Source organism: Rhagoletis zephyria, unplaced genomic scaffold, assembly GCF_001687245.7.
Source record: "Rhagoletis zephyria isolate East Lansing unplaced genomic scaffold, Rhagoletis_zephyria_1.1 Rzeph_scaffold_00244, whole genome shotgun sequence".
NCBI classification, from domain to species: domain Eukaryota; kingdom Metazoa; phylum Arthropoda; class Insecta; order Diptera; family Tephritidae; genus Rhagoletis; species Rhagoletis zephyria.
This window is the reverse complement of record NW_016157328.1, coordinates 31,021-52,548: the sequence shown is the minus strand read 5'-3', so window position 1 is coordinate 52,548 and position 21,528 is coordinate 31,021. Positions and strand designations below refer to the sequence as shown.

At 34.0% G+C, this 21,528-nt stretch overlaps 1 protein-coding gene across 2 annotated transcripts in view; it reads right to left on the bottom strand.

Moving 5' to 3' along the window:
- Positions 1-20,841, bottom strand: part of jumu (Forkhead box protein N4 jumeau) — a 105,181-nt gene extending 84,340 nt beyond the window's left edge. For both annotated transcript variants that reach the window (XM_017609656.1, XM_017609657.1), the window contains exon 1: positions 19,919-20,841. In XM_017609656.1, coding sequence (XP_017465145.1) covers positions 19,919-19,978 — 60 coding nt within the window. In that variant the 5' untranslated portion in view covers positions 19,979-20,841. The remainder of the gene's footprint in view (positions 1-19,918) is intronic.
- Between the last annotated feature and the right edge of the window lie 687 nt (positions 20,842-21,528).

Below are 21,528 nucleotides of genomic sequence, written 5' to 3'. Positions count from 1 at the left end.
TGTTTGCAATTTTCTTATGAAAAATGTACTAAGTAAGTACTGGAAGAGAGAACAACAGAACTCAACAATCACTGTCTATTTTTCACCAACATTGAGTTGCTTTTAACAGCTTAAAGATACAGATAATTCAGCGGGTTTAGTTTTACTAGTGGCGAATAAACCACACACAGATACTCGCTAACCAAGAAGGGGAGCCACACGACCACCATAGTAAAATTAACAGTGAACTGTTACTGTAAACATTCTCAAAGTATTTATATTTGTACATATATAAGTATCAATGCAAGTGACACCGGCATTTATTGGGGAGCACGTTTAGCGCGCAATACCTCGTATCCGGCAAATGCAATACCACGTACATACATATGTACATATGTGACAAAGAAAATGGTTTATCTTGGTTCCCCTATATCTTCTCTATATGTAGTACATAATTAAAAAATATGAGAAGTTAAAACTTCGTAATTTGAGGTAGGTTTTGGAACTATCCCAGTCTTCACTTTCCGAACGCAGTAAATTTGTACTAAACTTTATTTTTACAGAGCGCCAACATTTTGCAATTTGCTATTAGGCGATTTGTGTTTTAATCGACACATTTGTATGTATGTATGTACATATAGCTCATTTAGTAAAATACCGTAACAACTAAAAAAGAAGGAATGTATGTACTTATCGTCACCTGAAATGTAAAATGCTGTAACCAACTTTTTTTTTGCATAAAACGATGTGGGGACTGGTAATTCGATGAAATGCATCATAATTATGAAAAGGGAATTGTGGATTTTTTGTTAGTTACAGCCTTTTGTGATTCGGGTGACACTGTGGGTTACGCCCTTCTGCATTTCAGGTGACGATATGTAACCATTTTACTTACATATGTATATATAGATGTGCAATAAGGTTCTACTTTTCTAAGAGTTGCCACCTTTTAAAAAAAAATTCAAATGTTTAAAACTTAAACAAATTCCTCCGATATGGGTATCAATTGAAATGTTTTTATAAAAATTATTTCTTAACTACATTTATGTAGAAGTGTTGTCTCCTGTTAAAAAAAAATCGATTTCAATTAAGGGAACCGGGTAATTGAAATATGCACCACCATATGGGTGCCAGATGAAAGAGGTTTAAATAGGTAGTGCTTTGAAAATATGTTGAGCCTGTTTGACACCTGTTTGAAAAGTCGAATTTTATTAAATTGTACCCACGTTATATGAAATATAAGCAGTCGCTGAGTGTAATGGTTAGCGGTGCGCGCTACCATTCCGCAGGCCTGGGTTCAAGCCGGTTCAACCCAACATCAATAAGGCGCTCTTCAACCAAATTCTGAGATAGGGCGTTTTCGAACTGGCTGCCGAGATAGGTCGATCTTCCACTCATGTATCGACTTCTGCCATGAAAAACAACTTCTCATAGAAATACAATCGCCGTTCGGAGTCAGCGTAAAACTGTAGGCCCCTCCCCGTTGTTTGACAACATCAAGACCATTGTACAGGCTTACAAGTTTGGAAAGCGCCATTTTGTTTGTTTACGTTTGGAAACAGCTGAGATCACCTGATTTTTAATTCTCTCATTCTCCGCACAGAGTTCCATTCAAGATCCAGAAAAAACTTTGAAATTTAAAGTAAGAAAAATTCTTGAGAAATGTGTTTTTATTCTTTTGAATTGATTGAATTAGAAATATAAAATACATGCCAAGTCTTGTATTTCCAATAATAATGATAATTGTGTATGTTCCAGGCAATAATTTAAAATATTTGTGAAACTTATTGTTTTGCGCTAAAATACAACAATGTGTGTGAAATTCGTTGTCATTGTTTTTCTTTTGAACATCATATTCGCGCCTGCCGATGGAAAGATTAGGTAAATTTAGAATAATTTTTCTCAAAACATTATAAATTCGATATTTTTCAACAAATTTCTTTCCAGAGCGATATTTATGTTCAACGGAGGAGTGCTATAAGCAACTGCAGCCAATCTTCTTCGCCAATAGTTCCTTCAGGTGTACCGTTTTGCAATGTGACCGTAAACACAGAAGATGAACAAGTGACGAGACGCACTTCTGCGGGTATACAGTGCAGTGCAGTGTTTTCATGTTATTTGCACAAATGAAAGTGTTTATCAGAGAATAGTTGTGGTTGTTGTTGTTGTAGCGGCACTACTAAGCCCCGCCTCAGTCGGTTTGTCCATCAACAACAACAACGACAATTAGTTGTGGAATTATATTGCCCTTTCCATATCAACAGGGGTATTCTCTGAGTCTTGCAAAGCCCTTGCATGGTGCACAGATTGCACTGTATAAAACGGTTTTCGTATGGGACAGCTTTGCAAACTACAAATGTTCAAGGTTCGGTGATTTTTCGCGCACCTTGGCCCTCCAACTTGCTACAAATGGTCAAGTATTTAGATGAAGTATTAACATAGTCAATTTAATATCTTTATGTATACATTTATTCAAAATAACCATAATTAATTATTATTAAAATAAAAAATTATACTTTAAAAGGAGTTTTTATTTCAAAGGATTTATAGGAAAAAAAAGAACTTTTAATATTTATTCAACCTCTGAAGTAACATCTAAGGTAATCTGGTACTCCCGGAGGGCATCCGGCCACGCATGTTCGATTTGGCATTTTCGCACTCTAAAAACAAAAGTGGTATTACATACATATATGTATATACATACATACATAAACACAAAAGTTAAAATGGTTCAAGAACTTACAGACAAGTTATATGATGAAGTTTGATGATTAATATTAGGGAAAATCGGATGCAAAAATCTTCTGTATCAAAATTTCTATTCAGTTAATTTTATTTGTTCGTTTATTTTAGTTAATTTGAATTATGACATAAACAGGGGTACTTTGAAACGTATATTTTGAACACAAATTTTTTTATAAATCTTGAAATTATTTAATTATTTTAGAATTAAAAAGGTTATGTTATATTATAAACTAAATCGTCGCCTCAGAAAACGAATGGCGAATGTGCAAAATCAGAATTTGCAAAAACGACACAATTCAAAATTCAAAAAGTAGAATCCCTTACTGCTGTTGAGTGGCTCATGCAGTGGCGGATCCAGCGGGGGTTTTGGGCGTTAAACTACGTGTCAGTCAGTGGCGGACCCACGGGGGGTGTTTTAATACATAGACGCCATATTATACATACATACGCTGGATCCGCCGCTCATGGCTCTAATCCTTGTTTAATCTTTGTCAAATCTTTACTAAAATAAGTAGTAAGGATTAGAGACATAGCCATTTAACAGTAGTAAGGGATATTATTATACAATTTTGTCGTTTTGGAAATCTTGATTTTGCACATTCCCTTTTCTGAGACGACGATATATAGACCAGAACTTTTTTTTTAAAGAATAGAAGCGATTGTAACGAATGTTCTAAGCTAAACAGTTGCTGAAGTCTAGAAAAAAGAAGTCTGATGAGGAGATGTGGTGATCTCAGAAATAGCTGCTATAACTTCTACCGCTTAGACTTTGTTGCTTTTTCAATTTTTCCTAATAAACAATCGTGGTAGAAAGCTCAATAAAAATATTTAAAAAAAGTAAAGAAAAGTAATTTTTTATGCATCCGATTAAAACAGTTCACAGAGGAAACGCCGAGAAAGACATAAAATGTATAGAAAATTAGATGCTAGAAAGCATGAGAAAAGGATGAGAAGCAGGGAATTTGAGTAAAAAATTCTTTAAAGGCCGTTCTAAAAAGGTCAGGAAATTTAATATAAAATAATACTTTCATTTTTTCCTGGATGTAAAAAGTTGTGGTGTAGTGGTTAGCTGTGCGCCCTTTCTTTTCGCAGGGCCTGGGTTCAGGTCCGCTTCAACCCAATATCAAAAAATAAAATACAAAAAATAAAATGTATTTTCTTAGCGGTCGCCCCTCGGCAGTCAATGGCAAACCTCCGAGATTTCTGCCATGAAAAAGAGCTTCTCATAAAAAATACAATCGCCGTTCGGAGTCGGCGTAAATCTGTAGGGCTCTCCGCTTTGTGTGACAACATCAAGGCGCACGCCACAAATCGGATGAGAAGCTCGACCAAACACTAACATATGTGTAAGCACCAATCTATTATTATTATTATTAAAAAGTAATATACCGGAAACACAAACAAGTTAAAATATTACACCCAAGTTCATAAAAAACAAATTAGCCTGCTTTATAAGGCTGCTTTATGTGACTTTATTGACGTATTTTATTTTTTATGAATATATATATATACAGTATTGGCCAATACAATAGCACCCCCATTTCAAATTGATATTGTTTGCCACTCATTTTTATTTATTTATTTTTAGTAATCTTCAATTAAAATTCGGTTTATTCTCTAACAAAACTCATATAAACCCAAGTTTAAAAGCTTTTAAAAGACTACAAAAAAACGCGACAAATTCTCACCTAAATTTCAAACTTTTTTTTCAGGAGTGTTAGAATTTTTTTCGAGTACACAGTTTTATAGCAAAAAAAAACAAACAAACAAATATATATATTTTTTTAATGTTACTGTATAGAGCTCTGTAAATCTATTTTATTTTTTATGAATAAGGCCATAAGCATATACCGTTTTTATAAAGAAATCTTCTAGCAAGATGCTATATATTTATTTATACACTTTTTGGCTGGCGAAATATGTAGTTTTTTCAACTTCATAAAAAGCGTATTTAACCACATTAAAATTTTTTTAATATTGAATGGCACAACACAACAACTCTTTTTTGTTGCACGAAACCCTTGAACACGTGCCTGTCATCTATTTCTTGTGTTTCGACATTTCGCTATTTTGCATTTCTTTCATTTTGACGTCATTCGCATTGTCAGATTTTTGAAATTCGTTTTGGTTCGAGATTCTGCTATTTCATAAGTCTTTCATTCTCAAGTCATCCATCTTCCATTTATTACCTTCCATTGCCGTTCGCATCGTCGAACGTACCTGTCAAACATTGCCGCCATCATGCTTTTCTGTTTGGCAGGCACGTCCGCTGTTAGAAAGAGAATAGACAAAAAGGGGCATAGGATTCCATACTTGTAAGTATATACGATGATCAAGACGCACGTCACAAATCGGAGCAGAAGCTCGGTCAAACACTAACGTATGTGTAAGGGCCAATCTATTATGTATTATTATTATTATGTAAAATATTAAAATATGGGTGTCAAAGGAGAAAGTTTTAAATCTTAAGTTAAATCAAATATTAGATCAGTGTCAAACGAAACAATTTTAAAGAAAAGTTTAGATGGAAAATATTTCTTAATGCGGCTTCCACCTATTCGAAAAGTGATATATATCTAACTATGTAAATATACATACATACATATGTATAAGAGGGCTGGATGAATTCATTCAAACTTCTAGCCAAACCGAGTACAGTAGATTTGAGTATGCTACTTCACATACAAAACACTCAGCGTTTGGAATTTTTTAGGTTACGAATATACATTTTGTTTTAAATTTTCTCCCTTGAAATGGAAGAATGTGAATGAAAAACATTCAAATAATTCAAACTCATTTCGTTTTTAGTTTTTGAGGTGAAACTTCTTAATCGAGTTCGGAGATGGCGCTAAATATTTAACACCAGGTCATAAAATCTGTATCGTACGTTCGATTTTCAAAAATAAGCTGTCACATGAAAGGCCTTGTCCTTTGGGTGAGCAAAATAGCTTTTGTTCCATGAAAGGAGTTGCCATATGTTAGAAAATCGAGTTCAAAGTTTCTCTGCTTGCGTTAAATATTTAACACCAGATCCTAAAATCTGTATCGTACGTTCGATTTTCAAAAATGAGGTGTCACATGAAAGGCCTTGTCCTTCGGGTGTGCAACATAGCTTTAGTTCCATGAAATGAGTTGCCACATGTTAGAAAATCGAATTCAAAATTTCTCTGCCGCAGAGGGTTGCGTTAAATACCAAGTCATAAAATCTGTATCGTACGCAGAGTGTCCAGATTTGGCGATTTCGCGCCAATTTGGCGATTTTTTTTTGGTTATTTGCGCGTAAAAATTTAGGAAATTGCCATTGGCGATTTTTGGCGATTTCTTCCCTTCAAATAAATTTTTTCCAATTATAAAAATATACAAAACTTAGTTTTCCACGATAATTTTACAGAAGAGGCTAGTGAACTGCGTGATAAATTTGACTTAAGAAGCATATTAAAAGACTGTAAAAAATTTTAATCACCCTAATCGAAGAACTGCTTTAATTTTGTCACCAGAAAAGTGTGTGAATCACAAGATGTCGAGTTTCAGGGACCTGCCAATTCACTATTTGACTTTGAAGGAAAGAAAAGCAGCGGAAACTGAATATTTAAATCTTTTAACTTTCCCATGGAATAACTTTTCTCAGAACTATTCCATCCGACTCTGAAGAATTTTGGATAATTGCTTAAAGAGTGAGAACCCCACCAGGCAATAAAATGTTTGGAAATATAAATAAATCCATATTATTATCCTTGCCGCACCCACATGCTTTGTTGAGCGCGTTTTTTCCGTAATGAATTCAACAAAAGTTAAGATTTGAAATAGGATGAGGTTGGAAAGCCTTAATTCAATAGTTCGAATAAAGGCTAATAGTTTCTGCTGCAAAACGTTTCCAATATCAAACAGTATGTTAAGAAGATTGAATAGCTCAATATATGACAATCCAGACATTATAGGTGATTTTGAAGAAATTGTTGAAATAGCTTATCTCGCCTTATTATAGGTTTTTATTTAATTTTTAGCGCCGAGGCCCTTAAAGCGGATTGTGCGATTAATCAATTAATATGAGTTATAATAAATTTAATAATTGCGCAGTCCTATTGCAAAATGTGTTGAAACAAATATTTTTACAAAGTATGCGTATTTTTATTGAAAATCGTTTGTACATCACTATTATATAAGAGTTTTATGTTATTTATTATTTCCCTCTGAAGGTATTATATTCGTTTTTAGTTTTCAAAACTATATTATAACAAGATCTCATTTTTAAAATAAAAGATTTGTTAAGACGATTTCATGAATTCTATTTTTAAAAAAAATTTGGGATTTTTGGCGATTTTTTTTCAGAAATTGCGCTTTTTTTTAAACAATCTGGACACCCTGATCGTATTTTCGACTTTCAAAATGTGGTGTCACATGAAAGGGCTTGACCTGTAGATGTGCAATATAGTTTTAGTTTTCTAAGGGGTGCCATATATATACGAAAATCAAATTCAAATTATTTATTAAGTTAAATGAATTATCCCAATATGGGTATCAAAAGAAATAGTTTTGAATAAACTGTATTTTTTAGATACATGTAGGAGGGTTGCCACCTGTTTCAAAAGTCAAATTTAGTTAAATTTTACAGAAGTCTTATGCATAAAATACTATACAGTAGGCGTGAAAAGAAAGAGCTTAAAGAAACACAATTAAAATATTTTTGATGTGCTTGAAGAGGGCTAGCCACCTGTTTAAAAAGTTAAACTCAAATTATTGAAGCGAATCTTATTATTACAGCTCCGATATGTTTGCGATAAATATTTAACGCCACGGTAAAGGTAGTATATGGTGGGTATAAAAGACGAATGGCTGCGTTAAAGGCCAATTGGGCGGGGAAAGACTAATGCAAAGACGAGAATATAAACAAAAACAAAGATAAAGATAAAGATAAAGATAAAGGAAAGATGAAGATGAAGATGGAGATGGAGATGGAGATAAAGATAAAGATAAAAATAAAGATAAAGATAAAGATAAAGATGAAGATGAAGATATGAAGATGAAGATGAAGATGAAGATGTAGATGAAGATGAAGATGAAGATGTAGATGAAGATGAAGATGAAGATGTAGATGAAGATGAAGATGAAGATGTAGATGAAGATGAAGATGAAGATGTAGATGAAGATGAAGATGAAGATGTAGATGAAGATGAAGATGAAGATGTAGATGAAGATGAAGATGAAGATGTAGATGAAGATGAAGATGAAGATGTAGATGAAGATGAAGATGAAGATGTAGATGAAGATGAAGATGAAGATGTAGATGAAGATGAAGATGAAGATGTAGATGAAGATGAAGATGAAGATGTAGATGAAGATGAAGATGAAGATGAAGAGGAAGATGAAGATGAATAATAAAATTAATGGTGTTGTAAAATTTTCAATATCTCAATTCTATCGACTAGGTGTATAGTGTCAAGTTAGCACTACATACCATTTTCTCTCAAAAAACGAAAGCTACACATTTTTCTTTCTACAACAAATTGGTAATAAAGAAGCTACAATGAATGCCGTTGGACATTAGGTCAAATGATTCATTTGGTTGTGCGGAAGTCCAATTTCGTAAAGGCAGTTTTACATTATTTTTTGTTGCCATTCTGTAGGGAATACTCCAAAATAACAGAAGCTTCACTTTGTTTTTGTAAAATAAAAAACACCGTTAGACAGCCATCAAAGTTACACTTTCAGAACGTTATTGACATGTTGTTTGCGCAACCGGTTTATTTTTTAAGTTTCAAGTGCATTTTTTTTGTAAACTTCGAATAATTAAACGAAAAGTTTAATTGTAAAACAAAACTATATGTGAGAACCTAGATTCCAATTTAAAAAAGTGACTTTTTATCATTTGTTTGCAAAAAAAAACCAACTTATTTGCATAACCTCAAAAATTTTCTGATTTATTTCAATTTATGATTTTATATAAGCTTTTAGAATATTGTTAAAATTCGGATAAATTAAGATGTAATGAGTTGATTTTATTTTACTTAATCCGCGTTTTTAGCCGTTTTTAAGAAAAACTGTTTTTTTCTGGGCTATCATGTTGTAATAGCAAAAGACGAGTTGTTTGAAGTCTGGCTGATTGGATGTTCGAAAAGAGAAGAGCTTTTTTCGGTTGTCAACCATGTTGAAAAAAATTTAGTGCTGTTAATATTTGCGAAAGTTCCATTAAACTCTTAGAAGAAAAAACGCATCTTTTTTGCAATTATTTATCAAAGAAAGACGAAAATTATGGAAAACAATTTGGAAGGGATGCTAAAATATTTAGATCTGAAAACATTGCGTTTCTTGCTGATGCAGTTCTTTTCAAAATTAAAAAGCCAACTGTGCCGACCAGCAGCCGGATTCTAACTTTCGCTATCGCTAAAATGCAAAATACGATTTTTTAGCTATCTCCAAAACTTGCGGTTCTGTCCTTCCTTTCGCTAAAAATAGCTTAGCCTAAATTTTTTGGTGATAAATAGTCCAATAGTGATAACTAGTGAAAATGGCAGCCTTAATTTGGATTGCATTTCATCTCCTGTAGCCTAGTCATGGCTATGTTACAAATATACTTGCGCCGATTCGCAAAGACCATTGATGAGCAGCCTCCGCAAAAAGGCAAATCCTTGAGAAAATTTAAGGATTGAAATTTCGAAATTTGTTGCTCAAAGTGAATAGAGCTTTGAACAAACTTTTCACAAATTAGTTTCAGAAACATTCTTTTTTGGAAGTTACCAGCGATTTTTGGTAAATGTGTCACAAAGCAGCATTTGCATTCTGAATATAAATAATATCGGTGGAGAATTTGGGAATACTGAAACCTTAAGTGAAAATGAGGTATTTCATGAAGACTAACTGCTTTAGGAATCTCTCCTCAAGGCATATCTGCGAGACATGTAGTAAATATTTTTCTTTTTTAATTTAGCAATTTCGATAATACCATAATTAATCGCTAAAAGAAACCATTTATGTACAAGTGACCATACTTATTTTATTACGTAGCTCATTTTAAGGGTGAGGGGGTTGCTTATGGTAAGGAAATAACTTGTGTTGAAACCAAGCTTATTGGACAGTGTTATTAAGTACTACTTAAACACATATACGCACTCATCATTGGAACATACAAAAAAGCGGAAAAGTCTGTTTTACGAAAGCCAAGTCATGCTTTCATATTTTATTTACTGCATTTACACTTTTTTGGAGTTTGCTATCTTTATACATTAAAATAATGCAATATTTCAGCTGATATTAATTTCGCACAGAAAAGCTAATCATTTAACCTAATGTGCGTTGTAACAATTTCGTTATCTCAATATAATCGACAATTGGGCATGGTGTCAAGTTAGCACTTTATACTAAATTTTGTTCGAAAAACGACCAACTCGATTTTTTCCTGAAAAACGAAAGCTACAATTTTATCTTAATTCTAACGGCTAGGTTAGCACTACATACCATTTTTTTCTTAAAAACCCGAAGCTACAAATTTTTTCTTTCCACAACAAATTTACAACAAAAAAGCTACAATTAATGCTGTTATAACATTTTCAATATCTCAATTCTATCGAGATAAATTGCACCTAATTCCTGAATAATCACCCACATTACGAGAATCGTGTCGAATGCAAGTCGTTTTTCGAGAGTCGAATCGTATCGAAAATTTCACGCCATTGCCTATAATTTCCACTCGACTAGTGTATCAAAACAGAAAAACATGGCAGCACTGAACAGTTTTCGACGAGTTTCCTCGTTTACTTATTTCAGCACGACAGTAGACAATGCCAATGTTGTCGAGTCGTACAATTTAGCCTAATTTACGACCTGCGCAATGAGGCTGAATATTTAGCAGTGTTTGACGAAATTTAGTGGGTGGGTCAGGTAGCGTGACGTCACGCTGAATCCAAATAATTTGTGCAGACCTGATAAAAGTTTTCGGGTTTCAGCAAAGTTCAAGATGTTTTTATTTTTGTTCAGGGAACTGCGCAGAAGTTCAAAACTACTTAATTTCTGAAATTAATTGAGTCGTCTATTGGGCCTGTAATGCTTGCCAACAACAATACCATCAATGGTGACAGGTAACAAGATTAACGGAAATAAGGTCAATTGACACTATTTCGCATGCTGGTTCGAAACAAAGTCAATTTACATTTTTACCTTTTCAAAAGCGAAATGTGTTTGACGAAATTTAGTGGGTGGGTCAGGTAGCGTGACGTCACGCTGAATCCAAATAATTTGTGCAGACCTGATAAAAGTTTTCGGGTTTCAGCAAAGTTCAAGATGTTTTTATTTTTGTTCAGGGAACTGCGCAGAAGTTCAAAACTACTTAATTTCTGAAATTAATTGAGTCGTCTATTGGGCCTGTAATGCTTGCCAACAACAATACCATCAATGGTGACAGGTAACAAGATTAACGGAAATAAGGTCAATTGACACTATTTCGCATGCTGGTTCGAAACAAAGTCAATTTACATTTTTACCTTTTCAAAAGCGAAATAATTTTGCAGACAAAAGTTGCAAAATTTTACTAAATGAAAACTGTGAAATCATTTTATTTGCCTGAACAGGTGTGTTAAAAAGTTATTATTTGCGTATGCATATCATAATAGTATCGGGTGGGGTTTAGTAGCGCTCACAACTATTTCGGGCTATTCCGTCCAAAGGGGTGGCCCGATCCAAAAAAAAATCCACACACTTGTAGTCAAGGGTCTACGCATTATTTTAACACTCACTTTTGTAAATTTTGGTCACTAATTTATTATTATGGGTTTGAAATATGCCCTTTTTGTAAAATTCGGAAATTAGCGTACATTTTACATTTCCTATTCTCCTTAAAGCCACCAATACATTTTTGTATTCCCCTTCACTTTACACTTTACTCGATTAGGTAATTCTCTAGTAAGGGTAACAACACCTAAAAAAGGTCCGGAAAAGTCGGGAGGGGTACCAAACGACGCGTTTCGGTCCCCCTATTAAAAATCCGGAGGGGGAGGGCTAATATTATTAACCATTTAAAAGTTATAAACAAAAAATTTTTTTTTAATTTTTTACGGGTTGTTACCCTATACTAGAAAATTACCCTCGATTAGTTATAACTTGCTTTACGACTTTTATATTAACCAATTAATCACAATTCATTAAATAAAAACACCTTCAAAATCACGCGTTGACTTAGGTTGCATATGCAAATTGAATGGCGGAGTTCAGCTGTCAAACTCCAAAATATGCAAAAGAATGAGAGACAAAAGAAGATAGGATATAACCCAGAAGCATTCAAAATATACAAAGGTGTTCTCTGCAAAAGGTGTTCAGCTCATTTNTGCTTTACGACTTTAATATTAACCAATTAATCACAATTCATTAAATAAAAACACCTTCAAAATCACGCGTTGACTTAGGTTGCATATGCAAATTGAATGGCGGAGTTCAGCTGTCAAACTCCAAAATATGCAAAAGAATGAGAGACAAAAGAAGATAGGATATAACCCAGAAGCATTCAAAATATACAAAGGTGTTCTCTGCAAAAGGTGTTCAGCTCATTTTCTTTGCAAAACAGAAAGGAGAATTCTAATGCCTGAGGGTTATAATCCCTAAGTGCGGCCGAAGGCCGTCTACGCTGGAAGTGTTCTCTGCAAAAGGTGTTCAGCCCCCCTTCTTTGGCAACACAGAAAGGAGAATTCTACTGCCTGAGGGTTATAATCCCTAAGTGCGGCCGAAGGCCGCCTACGCAGAAAGGAATTCTACGCAAAAATACATTTGTTAAAAAGAACATTTTTTTTATAAAAACTTGTTTTTTCTATTCTTAATTAACTTTTTTATTCTTTATTCAAAATCGGCCGATATCAAATTTGGCATAATTTCTTTTATTAAAAAATCCCACGGTTTCTGTTAGTTGGGTCATATTCCACTTCAAACTGCTCAGTTTGCCTAAGAAAATTCCGTTTTTCCCCCTTTTTCAAACGATACCCTAGGGGAGTATGGGAGGGGCCCAAGGGGGGGTGGGGGTACGCCTTTTTAGAAAGCGGTGACTGTCCCCTTTCTAGTGGGGGTTTCACTATAGAGAAACTTTCGCCGTAATTGGCAAATAAAAAGAACCAAGGCGAATTTATACAAGGTGGTGTTGATGGCGAATTGAGATATTCGCCGCGGTACTTCTTAATGTCAAAATAGTGTGTTTGTTGTAATATGAATTCGCAAACAAACACATCATTTTGACATTAACAGCCCTATTCGCGTGTTGTCACAGTCGTCAATTGTCACAGTTCAATTGTCATTATCGTGTCATCAACTGTTGTCATAGGTATACACAGTCAATAATGACAAGCGGAAAGCTCGTTTTATTTGCCAATTGCGGCGAAAGTTTCTCTGTAGTGAAACAGCCGTTCTTTGTTTACATTTTAATTGTTCTTTCTGACCGCCACTGCGACAGACGGGATTTCTTTTAAATAAAATACACCGCAGCAATGGATTACGAAACCCCGGGGAAGTGAGTAATTTTATAATAGAAACAATTTATTTCGTTTTATTATGAATTCGTGTAGTAACAGACGTGGAAAATATGAACGCACCACACAAGAGCGTCTTCAGTTTTGTGAAGACCACCCCGAACTGCAAACGAGTAAAAACTGTTCAAAAAAAAAACTGTTGTCTCGGGGAACTCCGAGAGTCTGCTTCTCTGTATAATTTCTTCTTGCTCCACAATAAAAGCCGCGTACATAATAATTATTTCCTCCATGAATAATATTCCGCAATGGATACTATTATGATATGAATACGCAAATATCTTTTTAACACAGCTACTTAGGCAAGTAAAATGTTTTCACAGTCTTCATTTAGTAAAATTTAGCAACTTTTTTCTGCAAAATTAATAAAATTTAAAATATTAACATATATGTTTTAGCGTTGTCACGTACTCAATAGGTCATCAAAAAAATAATAGCAATTGTCACCGTTGGAGCTTTCAAATTGCCCTCTGCATACCTAAACGTGACAATTGATTATAAACATGACAATAGTTATAGCGGCAATGACAACAGTTGATGACACGATAATGACAATTGGACTGTGACAATTGACGACTGTGACAACCCGCGAATAGGGATTAAGTGCACAGCCCTGGTTTCAATAGATTAAAAAATGGATTCCAACAATTGCAACGCTAGAGCGTTTGTATATTTCACACCGTCATTCGAGAGGGGAGTACGTCTGTCTAGAGCGCAATGACGTTTAATGGAAGAAATTAGTTCAAATTTAAAATATAAAAATATAAAAAGAATTACAAATTTGAGAATAGCTAGGGTAAGGTATTAATTTTTCACAGTGACTGTTCTTAATGCAATGTAAAATGTTTAGGAGAATATTAGGGTGGGCTTTAGTATTCAGCCGCACCTTTTGTTTTAAGAAAACCAGGTGGAATTAACAAATGAAACTTGGACAGGATGATAAGGGAGATATCCTCTCAAACATGCATAACTGAAAAAAATAAAAAAAAATTATTTGTTTATAACCCAGGCAGCAAAACCATCGTAAACAAGCTCGTAATTGGATATTTTCTCGAAGAAAAACCGGATTAAAAATCGTTTATGATAGCCGTTTTAGACTCTTTTTCGAGCACTTTTTCGCTTTAAATTGTACATCGCCTACGAACAGTCGTAAACGGATCGAAAAAGCATTCGTATGCGAATATTTTTACGTCAGTTTTTTAATTGTAAACGAGTCTCGTAAACGATTAATTTACGTTAAAANTTTTGAATGCTAAAAATAAAGGCAATTAATTAATTCAAATTATTGTAGTTCTTTTATTGAATGGAATTATAATTAATAAATATTTATAGTGCCGGATCAAAGTATTGGCACAGAGAATTTTTCGCAATGTATGCAAAGTTTTTTACTTGAATTTCTTTTCGCACATTATTTTTTTTAAATACAGTTAGTATGAAGATCTACTTTCAAATCAGATTTTTGAGAAAAATTCTAAGTATGCAGTTTTAAATCCCATTATATTTTAGTATAACATAGTGCAAGCTTGAAGTTGCCAGAAAACCGCGTTGATTTTTGGCAATTTTTTCACGCAGTTTCTTCCATGCAAATTATGTGCGACATTTTTTTTTTGTATGGAAGAAACTGCGTATAAGAAATTGTCAAAAAACAAAGAGGTTTTCTAGCTATTCAAGCGTGCACTTTATTATACTAAAATTAAATGGGCTATAAAACTGCATACTTAAAATTTTTCTAAAAAATCTGATTTGAAAGTAGAACTTCATACTAACTATATTTTTATAAAAAACAATTAGAGAAGAAATCAGAATAAAAAACTTTGCATTCATGGCGAAAAATTCTCTGTGCCAATATTTTTTCCCGGCACTGTATATGTGAAGATATTTTCAGATAAATAAATATTAACAAACTATCTATTAACAAATTAACAATTAAATAAGAGGGGTTTAATATATATTATAAAGTTGCTGAATTTATTTTTTATCTTTTTTGCCGATAGGCTGCCAATTTTTTTTGCCGGTCGTGTGCATATTGGAAGTGCTTCTTTGAAACGGAAATAAAAACTTCTTCGTGGGAGTTAAATTTTTGACGAAAAGCACCTAAGAAAATAAAGTGAAAGATTAAACTCCATTGGAAACCGGAAAATTTAATTAAGTAAAAAGTGGTAATAAATAATATTATGATCCGTACTTCTTATTGCCGCAGTCGTTGCCAAACCAATAGCGCTGCTTTTGGTACCAGTTCCCTTCCACGAGAAAAGTTTTGCTACCTCATCTGTAATAATTTTTTTTTAATGAATCATTTATTGACGCTAGTACGGATAAGGCTTCGGATTTCGCACGCCTTTTTAATTGAGAAGCCATATTATCAATAAAACATTAAGTTCAATAACTGCAAAGACCTAATAAACTAGCAAATTAAAAAAATAAATAACTATAAACTTACGAGATAGGGGAATTAAACGTTTAAATCCTGTAGTGTTACTCCGCGCAGCCTGTGAAAGAATTGCAAAACTCGTTAAATTAAATTGTATTTTTGAATTACATATGTAGTAGCTACTTACAAGAAGTTTAATTATAAAAGAAAGTGGTAGATCGTCCTTGGCGTTTGCACCAGTCTGCCAATAAATCACATACTTAATAATTTTCTTAAATTGAATATTAAACAAACTACTTATAAAATATTGTGATTGAAGAAAAATTGTCAACAAAACTAAAATTTTTTCTTGTGCTGACAAATTACTACAAGCCTCTTTCTATTATATTTTTTTTGTTTTATCGTTTACGAGCTTTTCTCTAACTATTTGGCGATACGAGAATCCCTCGTAAAACATAATGTTCGTAAAATGTACGTTTTCTTGCTGGCTGGGAAGTTATTTGTTGTATAATTGTGTTAAGTTGTTCCACATGGTTTCCTTATAAAAGTGTATATTTTCATGTATATAAATACACACAGCACTCCACTTAATAGTTTAAATTCTTTAATTTTATTTTAATTGTATAAAAATCACTTTAATCCAACTTTTATTAACTTGTAAATTACATTGAATTGCGTCCATATTCACAATAACACATGGTTGCAAACTGACAAACAATATGTGCTCCCCCTGCAAACCATTTTCTCAGAGTATTCTGCATTGTAAAGAAGTTTTAAAGAATTCGTTAAGATTTAATTCGATTTTTTGCCGAATTTTCTAAAATGAAATAAATTACGCACCTCCATTCTTTTACGAAATTTCGAAAAAAATCTGTGAAGCAACGAAAATAATGCTGCTATGTGAAGAATATCTTTCAGAATTTTTCCTGAATTTTCTTTATTTTTCGTACAGAAATTTCTTTACGAGTTCGTGTCAACCACTTCATATAATTTTCTTTGAAAATTCGTAAAAAAATCGTTACAGAAATGAGATACTCCTAACGATTTCTTTAAGATTTCGGGAACTTTGGTTTGCAGGGCCCATACTGTATAAAATAATACATACAAAGAATAAATGCATAAAATGACATTACACACAGAAAGGAGAATTCCACTTAATAAGGGTTATAATCCCTAAGCGCGGCCGAAGTCCGTCTAAGCACAAAGGTTTTCGGCCCCTCTTCTTCGAAAACACAGAAAGGCGAATTCTACTTTCTGGCAGTACCAAGTTTGATGTTATTTTGCTATCTTATTCATCGTTTATATAAAAACTTTAACAACAAAGGGCGTGTGTGAATCGGTAACAAATTTCTATGGTGAAAGCTGTTGAATAATATTTTGCTATGGGGACACAGTTTTGCCAATCTGCTGTGTGAAATTAAATATTTTTTGACAGCAGTAAACTTTTGATAACCGCAGATTTATGCGGAATTGGGTTGCTAGAAAAAGGGCGGGTATTTTTGAAATCAGCGGGTTCTATACTAGAGAAAGGACAAAAAAAGTAAAAGAGGAAACGAGAATGAAAACGAGAATGAAAACGAGAGGACCTAAGAAAACGTTGAAAATCACGCCGCGTTGATTTGGGGATAGCGCGCACTGACACTCGTTGACAATGGAAAACGCAACGCTTAGCGCTCCAATTTAGGGACAGCAGTTAGGCTGCAGAGCAAAAATGTGAATGCTCAACAAGGCTGCCAACTATACTTAGCGATGAAGTGCCAAATTGAGGGTGAAAAAGTTCCAAAATGTGCCAAATAGAAAAATAAAGGGGAAATGTTTAGTTATTTCCCTTGCGTTTTTGGGGTGGGGGCGGAAAGGGGACAGTCCCCACTGTACGAAAAGCCGCACCCCCCTCCCCACCTTCAGGGCCTCCAACAGACCCCTAGGGAACCGATTTAAAATGGGCGAAATACGGCATTTACCGAGGCAAATTGAGCAGTTTGAAGTGGAATATAACCCAACTATAACCAACGTTTTCAAATAAAAGAAATTATCCCAAGGTGGTTATCAGGCGAAAAAAATGGGGGTGAACACCTTTCTGCGTAGGCGGCATTCGGTCGCGCTGTATGATTATAACACTTACCAAATACAGTTCTCCTTTTGGTGTGCAAGTGATGTAGCCATGGGAAAGCATGAGGTAACTAGAATTCCCTTTCTATGTGGTAAACCTGGGGTCTCCGCCCCAGTGATGTCAATTATTTATTAAATTAAATTAAATTAAAGATTAAATAAATATTTGCCATGGAAAGGTTTATATTTTTAATGCTTACTAGGTTATATCTTATCTTCTTTTGTCTCTCATTCTTTTGCATATTTTGGACAGCTGAACTCCGCCATTTAATTTGCATATGCAACCAAAGTCAGACGCGTTAAATTTAAAAATTAACAATCTTGTTGCGATTTACTAATGAAAGAAGTAGGTAAATATTCGTTTATTCAATAAATTTAATTAATTCCAAACATTTGAAAGGTACTCGGCTGAAAAAGCTGTATTCGTAATCGGAACGCTCTCGACACCACTGTCGATATAGGAAATCCGTCACTGAAATTGAAGTGTATGTTGAAGAAAGTCAGAATAAGAAGAAATATACATAAAGGTCCTGTTTTGGTTTCTACCTGAAATGATTAAAAAAAATTATTATGCTCGAAATGCAACCGTGTTTGCTTATTCCTGTTCGTGCAAAACTTAGTACATTTCTCTCTTTGGGAGACTAAGGTACCTTATTCTCTGGATTTTGTTACTGGCTAATTCTTACTGGCAGTTGCATAACGAACACTCCTTATGTTTTTATCATGGTATATACAGTAATAAACCTTTTCGCAGTTGTTCACCATTTGGTCCCCGAGGAGTACTTTTGAGTTGTGTGCAGCGTGTTCGTTTTGCGCGCACGGCAACACTTACTGTGGGGAATTTCGCCTCACGATTAGAAAAAGTACATTTCGAGGATAAAATATACATAATTATGTGTTATTTATGAACAAAATGTATGTTAAGTATAATCAGGCAGGTTCTGCAATTCACTTCCGAGTGAATTTGAGTCGGATTCGCGTAGAATTCAAATTGGCAGGGGTTGAAATTCACTCGGAAGTGAATTGCAGAACCTGCCTGAATATTCATCTTTAATGTATGCTGATATTCATGCGTAATGAAGAATAATATCAATAGTTAAGTACATAAATAACGCTTGTTTTATAAACTGGAAAACTCAAATCGTAATTATAACATTGAATGGAGTTTTCTTAAATGTAAGTTTAAAATAAAAATAAATTTATTATAAGATTCAATTTTTTATGAAAATTCTAAATTTCCAAATATATTTAAGTCTTTATTAAAAAAAAAAAAACAACAAGGTTTGTATAGCTATACAGATACCAATGCCTGCCAGCACATCCGCCCAGACAGTCCATTAAGCACACCCAAGTTTAAGTGGTCTACAAGTTACAAGCGTTTTCAGCATTTAACAGTTCATTATCATGTGCGGTGTAATATAACAAATTATACACTGAACTATGATAATCTATAATAGTGTCTATAATAAAAGACAAAAATTTGCAATGTTTTTACACTTTTGCAATAGTTTCTTGCACTATTACACAGTCATGACTTGTGCCACTCTGCCATAGTACGGTTGTTGCTCCCTTCCATACCAGAATAATTTTGTATACAACTCTGAATCAACAAAATCCATGATCCTTCTCATTATCAAGCCTGATCAGATTTTAGGAGGAGTACTCAAAAAGGTTTATTACTGTATTACTATTTTCACAAGTGCATTTTGGCACTCCGGCACAACTTAAGTCCCATTTGAAGTAAGTAGGCCCAAAAATGGAAGCGTTTGAGGGAAGTTGGCAGCCCTGATGGCCAAATAAAAACAACGATAACAACAACCAAACAATAAACACAAAAAGTCAAGAGGCAAATAAACAGAGCAACGGCTAATAACAACGACAAACGCAAGCCACAAGAGAGATGAGAATTTCAGCAAAATTAAATTAAAATTACAATGATTTTTAAACGTTTGTATGTAACATGGTATGCAATATATATATGTACATAAATACATAAGTATGTACATATGAGTGGATATATGGACATATGTATGTACACATTTTTTTGTAGAGCAACAAAACTATATTTTAAGATCCAGGTCATTCACTTGCGTGCATATAGTGGGTGAACGGTACTATAGTAGTATGTATGTAAATATGCAAGAAGTGTCCTTGCCTAATGGAGCTGAAAAAGCGCCAAGGCATGAGCATTACAAAAAAAAAAACAAAAAATACTCACCGCGTATTTGTTGAGAATAGCATCGTGGTAACCACTCGAATAATCTTCCAGCTCGAACATTTCAAAAATTCTCGTATCACCCAGCGATGCTAGCAAAATATCCTTTTCAAATTACTTGCAGTACTCGTAACAATCTACTTTGCACAATTTTTCGCATTCATTATTCACGTGCAAGTATTGTGCCGTATATATATGTTGGCGGAAGAGTTCAACAAAAAAAAATACAAATACACAACCTTTACACACCCGCAAAAACAATTCAAACACAAGTTTGTTTCACTGCAAATATGTAATAACATTCCCTTTCGTACACTTTTCGAACATTGCTTTATTTGTGATAGTCCAATTCGATTTTCTTTACTTTCCTTTATGTATATTGATTTGATCGCCGTCTGTCCATTCCTAGTCTTCTTCCCTTTTATACCATTTCGTAAGTACATACATACATACGTATGTATATGTTCTTGATTCGATTACTTTGAATCTTTAACCCGATTTTTACTCAAGATTTTGAGACTTTTTAAGTGCGCCTAGACTAAAATTTTCGTATTGCAATAGAGAACTACCTCGAAGTAAACGGGGAGCACATACACACAAGCACAAAATGTACACGCGAGTTTCGCGTACCGTTTCATTTGCTTTTAAAAATTAGGCGGGCTCGTACTTTTTCGTTTCTTTGCTTCACACATTCATCTCATTACTTTTTGTTTCCAATTCGTAGCCGGCCGGTCAAGCAGTCGTCCAATAGCATTGAAAAATTCCAAACGTAACGAACAACTGCAGAAAAGCGCGCACTTCTCCACTGAGCGCAGAAAATCAACTGAGAGCATCAATGAGAAGCAATTCCGTATTAACCGGCAGAGCAGCCGGCAGAGCAAGCAACTGCGCTGCCGAACTTCGAAAGAGAGTCGTGAGTGTACAAATGTGAGTGAGTTTTTGCCTTTTGAAATTAACGTCCACCATTGATAGCCAATTTTCTCATGTTGGTAAGGTTACCATATTTACCATTAAGTAAGATTCTTTCTTAAGAGGAGTTGTGCAACATAACGTAGCTGCATACCTGTAGGCTTTTAATATAACACACAATTCAATTTGTTAAATAAAAGAGTATTCAGGTTTGCTCATTATGATATTCGACGGTATAATTCAAACTGTGAACTATTAATTAAGTATATATTTAGCACATTGTTATAAATGGGAAACGTTGCCGAAGAGATAAGTTGTGCTTTCGTATTCTCCAGCATAAAATATCCAGTAACCAGTGTTGCCAGGTTTCACGCATGAGAAAACGTCCCTCTTCGTTTGAAAAAACGTCTTTTCCATGTATGCACACAGAATTGTTCTTATTAAACTTTTATTGTATACAAAGGTACATATGTACGTAAGGTATATTTAAATGTCATTTCGACAGAGCACATTTAAAATTCATTAATGGTATTCACCAAAGTGAGCAAGTGCCCTGGCACTCAGATGGGCTCAAGCAACGACTGTTGACAACAATTTGGTGAATACCACTATTGTAAACTGGTTTGAGATCGTTATAATAAAAATCATTTTATACAGACACATGAGATCAGCTGATTAACAGCCGTATTCTAACAAAGTCACAA